General features: G+C 39.2%; 1 protein-coding gene across 3 annotated transcripts in view; it reads left to right on the top strand.

The window, feature by feature from the left end:
- Nucleotides 1-13,803, top strand: part of ITCH (itchy E3 ubiquitin protein ligase) — a 112,876-nt gene that overhangs the window by 46,874 nt on the left and 52,199 nt on the right. For all 3 annotated transcript variants that reach the window (XR_012656996.1, XM_032780885.2, XM_032780886.2), the window contains 3 exons: nt 7,030-7,154; nt 8,511-8,648; nt 12,957-12,999. Coding sequence is in view for 2 of the 3 variants with exons in the window: in XM_032780885.2 (XP_032636776.1) it covers nt 7,030-7,154; nt 8,511-8,648; nt 12,957-12,999 (306 nt within the window). In the remaining variant the exon portion in view is untranslated. The remainder of the gene's footprint in view (nt 1-7,029; nt 7,155-8,510; nt 8,649-12,956; nt 13,000-13,803) is intronic.

The following is a 13,803-nucleotide window of genomic DNA, read 5'->3' as shown; positions in this document are numbered from 1 at the left end:
TAACTGCTAGTTTGCTGTGGTAGCCACAAACAACTTTTTTTCTCCTTGGACGTTCTAAAATAGGGTGACCAGATGTCCTGATTTTATAGGGACAGGCCTGATTTTTGGGTCTTTTTCTTGTATAGGATCCTATTACCCCCCACCCCCATCCTGATTTTTCACATTTGCTGTCTGGTCACCCTATTCTAAAACTAGTAGAAACGTGTGCAGTTTAATTGTTCTCTTCCATGCTACCTTAGGGGAGAAAAGAGGCCAAAATAAGCTGATAGTATTTTAATGTCACTTAACCCTTCCTCTAAGGAGCTTCTGTGCTGCTGTCATTTCAATAGAATGTGAGTGGAATCAGTAAAAAGTTAAGGCATGACCACATGAGCTGGAATTTATATTGAGGTGTTCATAGCGTTGTAAAGACCTATAAAAAGAGCATGTCCCTTCCTCTAAGAAATTAGTCTACATCAGACCAATAACTCAGCAAAAATGACATCAGGCAGTAGTGGGCAGAAAGGACCACAAAAAAAAAATGTTAGAGTGCAAGAAGTATAGGAGGTGAATACTGTTTTGCCGGGGTAACCTACCTCTTATTATTTTTTTCCCCTCTCTCCGCCCACAGAGATTAATGAATGAAAATTTAACTTGAAAGGAGACATTTGGAGGAGAGCAGAGTTGCTTGGGAATAAATAATATCACCTCTTTTGTAAAGCATTTTGAGAATTACTTATGAAAAGTGCTATATAACAGCTAGGTATTAGTCTTACATAATGGAACAGAGACTGTTCCAGATCTAGGTGGCAATGTGAACTAAAAACTGTTGTAAGTGGGAGGAAGAAAAAGAGAACAGAGGCTTAGGCAGAGTGTAGGACATAATCAGATTATGTGGAAATAGCATTTGAGATTCAGAAGTCACATTAGCACTGTGATATTAGTGGTATTATGTGTTATCTATGCCAGCAAATATAGGACCCATAATTCAGCAATGTAGGAGGTTGCAGAGCAGGTTAGAGGATAGGATAGTAAAATTTTATTTAGACTGGGAACACTTTATACAGTGCCCAGCAATATCAGTTGGGGCTTCTGTGCTACCATACTGCAGATACTTAAAAATAGCCAAGTTCTCTCTATATGTCAGCCTCCACCATTGCCGATGCTAGTAGAGGAGCCTTGGTGAAGAATTCTGGATCTTAATTTTCTTGTGTTAGACAGTGCCTAAAGAAGACAGATAGCATAGTAGAGCCTTGCTGGAGAAGAGAAGACTGAACGTGAAGTGGAACAAAGTATAAACAATTGATGGAATTAAGGGGAAGGGGTGATGAGTAGCAGGATAGGTAGACCTTATTTATTTTATAGCAGTGGTGTTTTTTTGAATGGACTGGACGGGATAGGTGAGTACCAGGAAGCTATGTAGTAGTCAGGATTCACATGTGGGTTTTAGCAGTAGAAACAATGTCAAAGTATTTTACAGAGGTTAGGAGGAAAAAACCATGATTCTCAGCTCACCCTCACAGTGTGGAATGTGACAGAACAATGCCGAAAAAATCAGGCCTCTTAACACACACACCTTCACAAAGGGAATTCTCCCTCCTTATGGAAGGAAGACCAGCAGTCCAAATCAAAGTTAGAGAATCAAGTATTAAAATATATATGTAGGCAAAACCCCCAAGCAGACTCTTTCAGGTGTGGGTATACAGAGTTTGGTAAATTAAACTTAAAGGTCTACAGATGCCCTAGTCAAGCTATAGCCTCCACATATCCCTCTGTAAAAGACTGGGAAAGTGTCAAGTTGTCATTCTCAGTTGCTGTGGTTACCATGCCCTAATGTCCAGGTTATTGTTCCTAGATTCTGTAGCAAGTTACAGTGCCTCTCCACTTCCTCCCCTCTAGCAAGTGGCTTTGGAGGGTAGAGAGGGATAGCATTACAAATGGGAAAGAACCAGCAGGCAGTAAGGGTCTCTTGACCCACTCTTTATTTATTTCTGTCTTCTCCCTTCCCCTCTCACCCCCTTCCGTTCATAAAGCCAGAAGGTTCCTTAGCGTGCACCAGTCAAAATTTATCCTGGTATCACTACTTGAGATAAATGTGCCTATTTTTCTGGTGGTCAGGGACTTATAGTTTCTAACTGGGAGAGATTTTTATCTGAAAGAGTAGCCACCTAACTGTATCAGCCTTCACAGGTAGCCAAGTAAAGGCAGGCATAGTTTTCATAATTGAAATAGGGGACTGAGATGATCAGGGGACATTAGGTCAACAATATTAAATACATAAATGTAACGCTGCTGGACAGTATTCAAGTATGGCCCATCTCAACCTAAAAAGAAGAAGAAAAATCACATGGCCTAAGGGCTTCTCCCTGAGTTACAGGGAGGGGTAGGGGTATGCAGATAACCTTCCTTGTTATCCTATGAATGGAATTAATAGAATCAGGCTCTCTACAGAGGAAACAAGGCCTTTATTCCAAACTGAGCCTAGTCTCCTTCCCTACCTCCTCCCCGCATCTCCCCAAAACTAAAAAATTTCAGAAGGCCACAGAACAGTTTTTGACCTTAAATAACTCAATAGATTAAGGAAGAAATCAGAATTCAATATGGAGACCTTGAAATCCGTATTGGCCACCATCAGCAAAGGGAACTTCATGAAGAATGCCTATCTCATAGCTCAATTACAGTTTCACAGAGGCACCTATGTTTTGTTTTTGAAGCACAACTCTACCAGTACAGGTCCTTGTCCTTTGGTTTAGCAACAAAAAGTGTTAGGAGTGTTAATAGCCGCTCTCAGCCAGGAGAGGATCCATGTCTTCCTCTTCCTGGACAAATTTCTTATCTGAGCCTTATCTAAAACTGGGGTTATGGATAGCACCACCCTGACAATAAGGGTGCTGCAGACTGAGTCAGTTAATATTAGTCTCAGCAGATTCCCCATCATAGAGTGGAGACAGACAATGTCCTCCTCAAAGTTTTTTTTTTTGCAGGAAATATGGGAGAAGCTAAGGAGTATTATCAAAACCATCAACTGCTTAAGGGATGTATCCATTCATGCACTTCAATGGTTTCTTTTAAAGACATTCTTAGCGGGCCAGTGATCACATGAGGCCACTGCAGAGCTTCCTCTTATACCTCCCTGAACTATCTCTTACCTTCACTGAAAGATGGGTGTCTCTCCCCAGCTGGATTTGCAGGTAATTCAAGTGGTGAATGAGTCCAAGCAAATTCAAGTTGGGCTTCCCCATTGGACAGTTACCACCACAGAGGCAGGCTTGCAGAGATGGGGTGCTCATGTGAGATCAAGAATTGTGGTCCAAGTAAAAGAATGAGCACATTATAAACTGGTGAAAGCTCATGGCAATCCAATATGGTGTCAAATCTCTGCTCCCATATCTGGACTCCCTCCTGTGCTCATCATAACAGGCAACACCTCAGCCATTCATACATCAACAGATATAGCAGAACAAGGACTACTGCCGGTCAAAGAGAAGCTTATCTCATGATGACTTGAAAAGGAGAGAATCTGCAGCCAATTTACTCCTTTCTCATCCAAGGGAAAAAGAATCATGGCCAACTGGCTCAGCATGCAAAAATTAGATAATTTAGAATTGGATGTATACCCAGAGGCATTTAATCTCCTGGTGAAAGAATTTGATCTTCTAGCAACAGATCTGTTTACCTCCCACTTAAATCACAAGGTTTCTGTGTCTTCTCTTCTTGGCCTCTCCTCCCCTCTCCTGATCGTCTGTAGCATTTCTGTGAGTTGCAGCACTGGAGTTCTGATAGCCCTGTATGGGGCAAAGAGGTTTTGGTTCTCAGACCTCCTCAACATGACACAAAAACCTCCCATACTCTTTCCATCTGGATGGGATCTGATATTACAAGGGCCAATCATGTATCTGAATCCAGACCGTCTAATCCTAACTGCGTCACTCTTGAATGGAGAGTCTTAAGTCAAGAAGATTGTTCATGACAGGTAATATGCACACTTTTATTTTCCAGAAAGAACTCTAACTCAATGAATTCAAGAGCATGGTTGAGCTCTATCCCTTGCTGCCAGGACAAGGGTCTCACCCCTACATAATGTGTCTCCATCGATTCTCTTCAGGATGGACTTAGTTTAGGCCTTGCAGTTCTGAAATTCAAACCTCAAGGTGCTGCTTTGTCTAGCATCCTTAGTGCAGTAGGCAGGTAGTAGATTTCATCTTACCTAGGTGCCCAAACTTATTTTATTTTTTTTATTTGAGAGCAGCATCTCTTCTACAGCCTCTTGAAGAGGAGCACAGAGTTATTTCATGGGACTTTAACCTGGTTCTCAGTGCCAATTGAGACCTTCCATTTGAGCCACTCGTGAAAGTGCCTCATTACTTTCTAGCCATTAAGGTAGCCTTTTTGATAGCATCCATGTCAGCTCATGGGGTATCTGAGTCGGGAGTTCTTTTCCTGGAAACTCAATGCTGCGCCTTCCATAAAGATAAAGTAGTAATCAGAACTGACCTTGCCCTTTATTTCCAAAGAGTGATTCCAGAGTCATAAAACACAAGAAATTGCCCTTCCTTCCTTCCTTCCTTCTGCCCACCCCAAAGAGAAACTGTGGTATACTTTAAAAGCAGCAAAGAATCCTGTGGCACCTTGTAGACTAACAGACATTTTGGAGCATGAGCTTTCGTGGGTGAATACCCATTTCGTTGGATGCGGCATCCGACGAAGTGGGTATTCACCCACGAAAGCTCATGCTCCAAAATGTCTGTTAGTCTATAAGGTGCCACAGGATTCTTTGCTGCTTTTACAGATCCAGACTAACACAGCTACCCCTCTGATACTTGTGGTATAGTTTGAGAACTCTGTGGGTGTTCCAAGTAACACATCCACTGCACAGCTCAGTAAGGCAAATGCTTTTGTGGTATTGCTTTATCCTCTGGTGTCAAAAGGGAAAGAAGGCTTCAAAATCTTCCATTTCCAGGTGGCTAAACTATTGTATATCAGAAGCATGCAGAGGAAAAAGCATAACTCCATCTTCCAAAATCAGAGCTCACTCCCTCGTAGCTATGGCAAGCTTACGGTCGAAAAGATCATATGCCTCATACGAGGAAATCTGTAAAGCAACCAGCTGCTCATCTGTTCATACCTTCTCCAAATTCTACAAGCTGGAAATCCAGTCATCATCTGATGCTGCCTTTGGTTAATGGGTGCTTCTTGCTGTAATATCCCAGTGACTGTTAGGAAAGGGTTACCCTCTTTGACATCACATAACAACTATATTTTAAATACATACCTATAACATGTGTCTATCATTCCTCTCTCCTCATCCTGAGTGGACGCTATGAAAATCCCAGTGTCATTTCACTACAGATAAGAATAGAAAAATGTATCCATGCCTTACTTGAAAATTTCCTTTCTTAAAATAATGAGGTCCACAGATTAAACCCACCCTGACTGGGCAGTAAATTAAGGAAAGACGTGATTATTAATTGGCACTCAACTTTGTTATTCATTAATCTGTGGGAAGATTGTTCTATTTAATCTTAATACTTAATTTTCCTTTCTGATATAGAGTGGTTAGACTTATAGAAGTGTCTGAGCTGGTAGTTTCACAGAGCTAGAGTCACATCTCCCCTGCCATTGATTGAGAGGTTTGTTCTGCCTCCGAGACTCCATAGAGCAGAGGCCCCAAATGTCATGGCTCTGTGGACCTCATTACTCCAAGAAAGGAAATATTTGGTAAGGCACAGATAAGTTTTCCTATTGGCAGCACATTGTGAGGAAAAACTTGCATTGCCACTGTCGGTGCTTCACCTGTTCTGTGGTAAACTTTTGTCTCCGGGGTTAATGTAGCACTTTTCATGAACCACTAGATTTATTCAGTTTTTGTGTATGCTTTTTAAAAAGTGGATTTCCTTTGTTTTGCTCTAAACAGGCTTTTGGGGAGGGAGAAGGGAACAGGTGAGAGTGAACAGGTAAATTGCTCACTACATTCTATGATTGCATTCAGGTTGCTTTAGACATTGTGGCAGATGCTGTAGTGACCATTTATATTCTACAGGGGGAATTACTTAGGGACTAAACTTGAGATCCATACCCCAAGGCCAGCAAGAGTTCAGAATGCTGTAAAAGCAATACACTCACTCTATTTCTGGGAATTTTGGGGGAGTGAATTTAGGGTTAAGTGTATAGCACTGTCATATCAAAGAGAAGACCATCCTGTTCATGAAGGTTCCTAATATTACTCAGAAAGGGATTCTCCTGGTAACTTCATTTCATTTTGTAGTCAAAAGCATGGTAGTGCAAAATACTATATCAGTTTATGATAACCACTTTTCATAGAGTCCCAGTTCCTTTCACTTTCATCACAGCAGTGTGGACTAAATATATGATAATTTAGACCTTTGCATTTTCACAGAAGTGCACATTGGGACATAATCACTTGAAATCTAGTCAACTTTTCAAAATATTAAAAGTAGTTTTTGAGTACTAACCCTCTCCTGCAGGCCCCTTGCCAATGTTAGTGTTTTACAATGCCTTTGTTCTCTGAAAAAATATTCTCTCCCCTCTTGCTATATGAAAAGTTATATGCATAGGTCCATGCAAGGTAAACAGTAAAACTGAACCTACATAAAGTTTAAAAAAAAAAAAAAAAGAAATAAAAAAAAATTTTCTCTTAAATTTTGGTTATAGCAATTTTAGATGTTAATTGTAATAGTTAATAGTCAATTTTCACACAAGTATGATTAAGTTGATTGTTTCTGAGCATAGGAGGCATACCATCTCCACTTTCTGACCCAAGCATGAACAGTTTTAGAAAGAGAAGTCAAAATGGTTACTCTTTGGTATCTTGCTTTCCCATCATCCACATAACAAGAAAATTAATGCATTTTAAGCTGTTATAATTTTAAAACATCTTTGAAGTTTGGTGTGTCAGTTAAATAATATCATTTTTATTTTCAATAAGCTTTGTTTTTTAAATGAAGGCTGATGTGTATCATAGGCTGGTTGTGATGCTTTGCCCAGTGTTCACTATTGTCCTGCTCTCTGTACGTTTTTTTTCCCCAACAGAATTGTCACTCCTGTCAGTAAATTAAACTTTCGAGTCTGGAGCCATCAGACGTTAAAGTCTGATATTCTACTGGGTAGTGCTACTCTGGAGGTTCATGAGACACTGAAATCAAACAATATGAAACGTAAGTATGTAACTAAAAAATTTACCTTGTTTATATGAAATTTGCCATACTTCCATTATGTGGTAGTTCAAGGTGCTGTGTTTAACCCTTGTCAATAATGTGATGATTTAAAGAATATATCTAAAGTATAATTGCTCCTTTTTGTCTACTGATGGTATTTAAGAGCTTTCTCTTGCAGTTTATTTCATTTTGACTGATCATGCAGTGTAGTCTTACTTTATAATACACTGTTTTTACAGTGGTATTACAAACATGATATTTTACACCTCACTGGTGTGGAGTAAGAGATGGAATGTGGGACTGAAAAATCAAACCGAAGATTAGGTAACTTTAAAAAAAAAACAAAAAAAAAAACCCCTCAGAAGATAATTATTTTAAAGTTAAACACTGTCTGAGTCGTGTTCCTGGCACCAGACACAAAAATATGCATATGAAGGCTGTTTTTGCTTGCTTGCTTGTTTGTTTAAATTGATGAGATGCTATATCATTTCACAAGACTCAAATATCTTATGTAGCTGAATATGTGCACCTTTCACATTGTTTGTAAAGAGAAGCACATTGAGTATTGTGTTACAGAAACCCTCCACAGAGAATCCACATTACTATTGCACATACCTTTGCATTGGCTCCATTTTGTTCTGGCCTTCCAAAGAATAGTTTGTTTTGGTTCTTTCAACTGTCTGTACTGTAATTGCAGGACTTGTTGGTACCCATGTAACAGTGCTAAAGTTGGAAGAAAGTTAATCTAGGGACTCTTGCTATATGTAACATCCGATATTCTGTTGTGATATTGCAAAGATATTTTTCTGAAACTGTGTTCCATTGTGACTAGATGCAGTGGCTTAGCTTGTAAAACTAAATTCCCTTCCTTCTGTAGATGCAAGAGAGAAAAGCTCAATGTTTTTAAATATAAATTTTTTCAATGACTGGATAAATATTCTTGTCTGTATATAAAACTTGTATATGCACTTCATGAGGAATATTATGAATTCTGGTTCTTAAAGGTGTTTTGGAGGTCAGCTCTAGTAGTTGTTTGAGAGGTGTGGTCCAGTAGTCTAAACACAAAACAGCCAGAAACTCCAGAATCCTGACCCCTGTTCTAATACTGGTTCTCTCTGTGTTCAAGCCACTTCACTGTTCTGCCTCAGTCTCCTCATCTTTAAGGGAATAATACCTATTTACAGGAGGTTTGGGAGGACGGTTTACAAGAAGCATAAATATTATTAACATTATTCCTATCGGGATTCAGAGCTATTCTATTTATTTCCTGTAGATTTATGATAATTTCTTTAATAAAATGTAATAATATGTTAACATAAAGGGGAGCTTCTAATTTTTCTGTACGTTCTGTTCTAGTGGAGCAGGTGGTTGTGACACTGCAGCTTGTCGGTGACCGAGAACCAGCAGAGGTGATAGGAGACTTGTCTGTCTGTCTGGATGGGATGCAGGTAGATCCTGAGCTCCTAACTAATGGTGATGCCACAAGTATAAGAAGTGAGTGTTTGTTCAAGTAAATAGGGTATGTAATCTCTGCTTATCTAAAGCTGTTTTTTGGCAGATAGTACAATTTATTTGTAATAATTACTTACAGCACTTATATTGCACTCTTGTAAAGACTGAACTCTTCCATTAACCTTTCTGTTTCTTTTGAAGTTTGAATTTGTGATCCATAAAATAACCAAATAAAAGGAGTGATGGGACTTCAAAGTATTTTATTTCAAGATTCATTCCAATGTTCAGTCTGACTTTCCTTTCAGTGTCATCTGTTTCATTCACAGTTTTCTGAATTCTTTGTTCTTTTTTTCATTTTTTAAAGCTGAACAGATTATTACAGACTCATAGCCAAGTGTGCTAGTTACTTTATTATGCAGCTAGTGTCTGCATGTTTATAGAATATCAATAAATGAAGTGGTTTTTTCCCTAGGAACTAACCATTTAGGCACTTTGGTTTCTTATTTCCTCCCAACGCTTTTTATTTATGTGTAGATTATAAAGTCAGCTGTTTTGGGTGTCTGGAGTTGCTATCTTCTTGTCATTTAACTGTATTTTATCCATGTCTGTCTTTCCCTATAGTTCTCTTCCCCCCCTTTTTTTTATGGATCTCAAAGAATGAGCAGCTGACACAGTACTTTGAGTTGGAGCTGCTGTCTGCTGCATAGAGACTTCAGATGGACTCTGCCCTCAGCATCTGATAACAATCTGCAGTTTAACTGCATTAACTATGACTTTTTAAACTCTGCTCTTTGGACTAACAGTATATTCCCATATTCAGATGAGCACTTTCAAGTATGCGCTTTCTACCAGAACATAATCTAGAGGCTTGAATTGTGAAATCAGTGTAGCAATATTCATAATATGTTGTTTTAAGAGTTGGAGGTTAGCGGAATTTTTGATGCTTTTTTAAAATGTGGGTCTGCCCTAAAATGACACCACCTTACTCTGCAGATCTACTTCCTGTGTGTATTTAGATTGATTGTTTCACTTTTATGATGAAATAAATTCTCTATTTTTATTTTGTTTTACTCCTTTAATCCTACAGAACCTGTAAAACTACGATTAAGTGAGCTGGAATATCTTCCATCTTATGCGTCATTGGTGGAACTGTAAAGTTCCAAACAGTTACACCAATGTCAGTAGTAAAATGAGCAGAGTTCTGTGGCACCTTATAGACTAACAGACGTATTGGAGCATGAGCTTTCGTGGGTGAATACCCACTTCGTCGGATGCACAGGTGTTAAATATTATCTAATGGACTGCACAGGTGTTAAATATTATTACTATGTAAGCTGGATAGCCCAGGCTCAGTTTGCAGGGCTAGCGGTCAAAAAAAAAAATTATTATACTTTTTAAGTGGAGCATGTTTGTTACAGTAAGTAAACATGAAGCCCATGATGCCACTTGTGAGTCCTTTACTGAACAAACATTATCTGTATCATAGCATGGGAGTAGATCTGCCAAAACAGTCTTCTAATGTCAAGTCCACCTTGATTAACTTGGTGGCGCTAAACTCTTTATATAGGACTATATAAAACTAAGACTTAGCTGGCTCATTCTACCAAAGTAATGAGACTAATGCTGAGTTCTCAATTCTGAAAGAGAAATCTGCTTTCCTGAGAAAAGTTAGAGCCTAGATTTCGAACAGTGAAGAGAAGAGGAAACAATGGGTCTCAATACTTCTTGAGATGTCATGCATGCCTTTTCATAACTCAGCAAAAAATACCTTTAAAAATAGGTACTGTTGACATTCATTTTCCTTCTTGTTTTTGGCAGCTATTCCTTCCAGTTATTGCTCCTTACTCGTTTGTGCTCTTCTTCAGGGCTGTGCCTTGGTCATGTGTGAAATGAATTAATTGAAACGGATTCCTTGATAGAGAATCTTCGTTATAGTTTTCATTTAGGTTCCTTTTTTCTTCAAATTAGAGTAAACATACTTTGCTTTGGTATTCTTCACAGAGACAGTACATTAACTATTCAATCTTTTTAGACAAATCAAGCATAAAATCAAGGATTCTTTCCAATGTTTTAGAAAGTCACCTCATGTTATTGGCAGACTTCAGCTATCCTATTCTTAAAGGCGTGCTGGGAGGAGAAAGAAGGAAACAAATATCTAACGTGCTTTACTTTGTTGATGGATTTTTTTTTTGAGATTTTTTTAAAGACCTCTAACTTAAAAAAAAAAAAAAAAAAGTTTTATAAATGAAAATGCATATATCTTTGTCTTCTACTTACTGTTGTAACCCAGGTTTACAGACTGTGGTGCTCTGTCCCCCTCCAATAGCTGGACCATGTATATAGATTTTTGCACTAAAGGTTTTGAGCTAACAGACCCAGGTCTTGTATCTCAGGCAGTGGAGGCTCGGGTCCCAGGTTTGACTTCCCACCTGCTCCCCACAGGCATCAAGATACATTATTATTTTGGATCTTTCCTTGAATAAAAGCTCTTCCCTCTACTGATCCTGCAAGAAAAATAGTCATCCTCCTGCTTATCTCCCAATCCATAGACCTACAGGTGACTTAAGAAGTTACACATTCAGTGTTATAACTTCACTGCAGGATCAAATAGGAAGAGCCAGGCTGTAGAGGAATAAGCACTTGTTTAAATACAGATATTATTGGAAATTAACAAGATAAAAACAAAAATATGAAGGGCTGTTTTTTGAGGCGAGGGGCGGGGGGAATAACCAATACATTCTTATTATACACTCTAAGGGAATAGATGTATATGTAGTTGTGGGAAGTACTTGCAATATTCTATATATAAAGTCATGGTTTTTCCGTTCTTGGAATTACAATTGCTTGTTTGATCTGATTAAATTAATATATTACCTTACATATGTGCTTACTTCTACTAGATTTTTTTTATGTTGTTCCCATCATAGTGATATCTGAGTATGTGGTTCATATTTCTCTGTGGAAACCAGTCATAGACTAATGTGCAATTCATAGAATCTCAGGGTTGGAAGGGACCTCAGGAGCTCATCTAATCTAACCCCCTGCTCAAAGCAGGACCAATCCCCAACTAAATCATCGCAGCCAGGGCCTGACCTTAAAAATCTCTAAGGATGGAGATTCCACCACCTCGGTAGGTAACCCATTCCAGTGCTTCACCACTATCCTAGTGAAAAAGTTTTTCCTAATATCCAGCCTAAACATCCCCCAACTCACAGTACCACAAATGCTGTGTTTTGGGGTCAGATTTGTACAAGGCAGTTGAATGAGGAGCTGCAAGGTACTCTGGAGTTTAGGCTGATATGCTACAGTTCTGTTTGAGGCCACTAGGAACTGCTGGTCTGCTTGGAGAGTAGCCAGCTGCTAAAGCTACCAACGGTTCCTCTGTTCTCTCTGAGGCTATGTCTACACTACAGGATAAATTCGAATTAGCTTAAACCGATCTTATAAAACAGATATTATAAAGTCGACTGTGCGCGTCCACACTAGGCACATTAATTCGGTGGTGTGTGTCCATGGTCCGAGGCTAGCATCGATTTCTGGAGCGGTGCACTGTGGGTAGCTACTGTAAAATAATGAGGCCAATAATGTCGATTTGCGTCCACACTAACACTATTCCGATATAGTAATATCGATTTTAGCATTACTCCTCTCGTTTTGTAGGATTACAGAAATCGATTTAAAGAGCCCTTTAAATCGATATAAAAAGCAGTGTAGTATGGACGGGTGCAGCGTTAAATCGATTTAACGCTGTTTAAATCGATTTAAACACGTAGTGTAGACCAGGCCTGAATAACCATACAGAGCGATGGGGAAAAAGCCCAGTTTGAGAGTACCAGAGAGCTGGCCTAGCAAAAACAACCCACACCTGTGGTCACCAAGGGAGGAATCCATGAAGCAGAGGAAGGAAAAATTCCAGAAGTGCAGCTTTTTTCTGCTGTCTTATCCTGCCATCTGGAGAGCAGAGAGAGAAGAACATTAAAAATAGCTCTCTACAAGGTGGAGTTTGGCAGTGGCAGTTGCTTGAATCTGTCTCGGGGACTGGAAACAAAAATGATTTCTCATGATTGATGAGCTTTTGCGGCTGGCAATATCACACAATGCTGAATAATATTCAGAATCTGTGTTGTTACACATTTGAGGGGAAAGAATGCATTACTGCTCTTTTCTTGGGCTCCCCAGTAATAGCTTAAAATGTGACTGGTACACAGATTTGTGTGAAAGAAGCTTTCACAAATAGGGAGGTTCTCTTCAATTAACCTCAACATTAGAAATGAATCTGAGCGTTGAAGTCTATTTTCTACCTTGAAGTCTACACTAAATAAGTTTGTCTTCCTTTTTCTGGTATGTAAGGTCCCACACGGAACGATGGTTCCAGAGCAAGAAACGACACAAGGTAGGAGTTCATTTCTTGCTTGAGTTGTTCATGTACTGCTGTTAGATTATTATAGCAGTGCAGCATCACCATTATACTTAAGCTTGCATTATGACTTTTGTTTAAAGTTAACCTCTCTAAGTACTCTAAAATCAGTATGCTCAGTCAGATTCCTTTGAAGTTAGGTGGACTGCAGGAGAGTGCAGGGTATGGTTAGTAGTCCAGATTTGAGGTCATTCGAGGTAGGGGTTGCAGAGACAAATTCCACCCCCCCCCACCCCCCACCCCTGCCAAATAGCCATTACTCTAAAATTTTCCATTCTCTGTGGGATTTTTCTGCACAGAGCTAGAGATCAAACCGTTGATGTGATATGGGTCAAAATGGTTTCAATGTGTTGAGTTACACCCAGGGTAGTACGTGTCATCCACAAAAGCTTTGGGAGACCCAAAATGAGACTGGTATTTAAGAAAAAGTGTATTTTTTCTGTATATTTTTTTTTTCACCAATACAGAAAAATGGCTAGAGAGTTTCCATTTCTGCCATTTTCCATGCTTTAAAGCTCTACTCTTGTAAGTGCTCTAGAATCCTAAAGGTTACTTTTCGGTTTGTCTAACCGAGGTACGATACCATTAGACTTTTCAGCTTGGAAAAGAGACGATTAATGGGGGATATGATAAAAGTCTATGAAATCATGCCTGATATTGAGAAAGTAAATAACACAAGAACTAGGGGTCACCAAATGAAATTAATAGTCAGCCGGTTTAAAACAAAAGGAAATATTTTTTCACACAACGCACAGTCAATCTGTGGAACTCCTTGCCAGA

The sequence above is a fragment of the Chelonoidis abingdonii genome, chromosome 14 (assembly GCF_003597395.2).
Source record: "Chelonoidis abingdonii isolate Lonesome George chromosome 14, CheloAbing_2.0, whole genome shotgun sequence".
Lineage (NCBI taxonomy): Eukaryota > Metazoa > Chordata > Testudines > Testudinidae > Chelonoidis > Chelonoidis abingdonii.
Note: the sequence above shows the minus strand (reverse complement) of the source record. Positions and strands in the feature narration are given on the sequence as shown.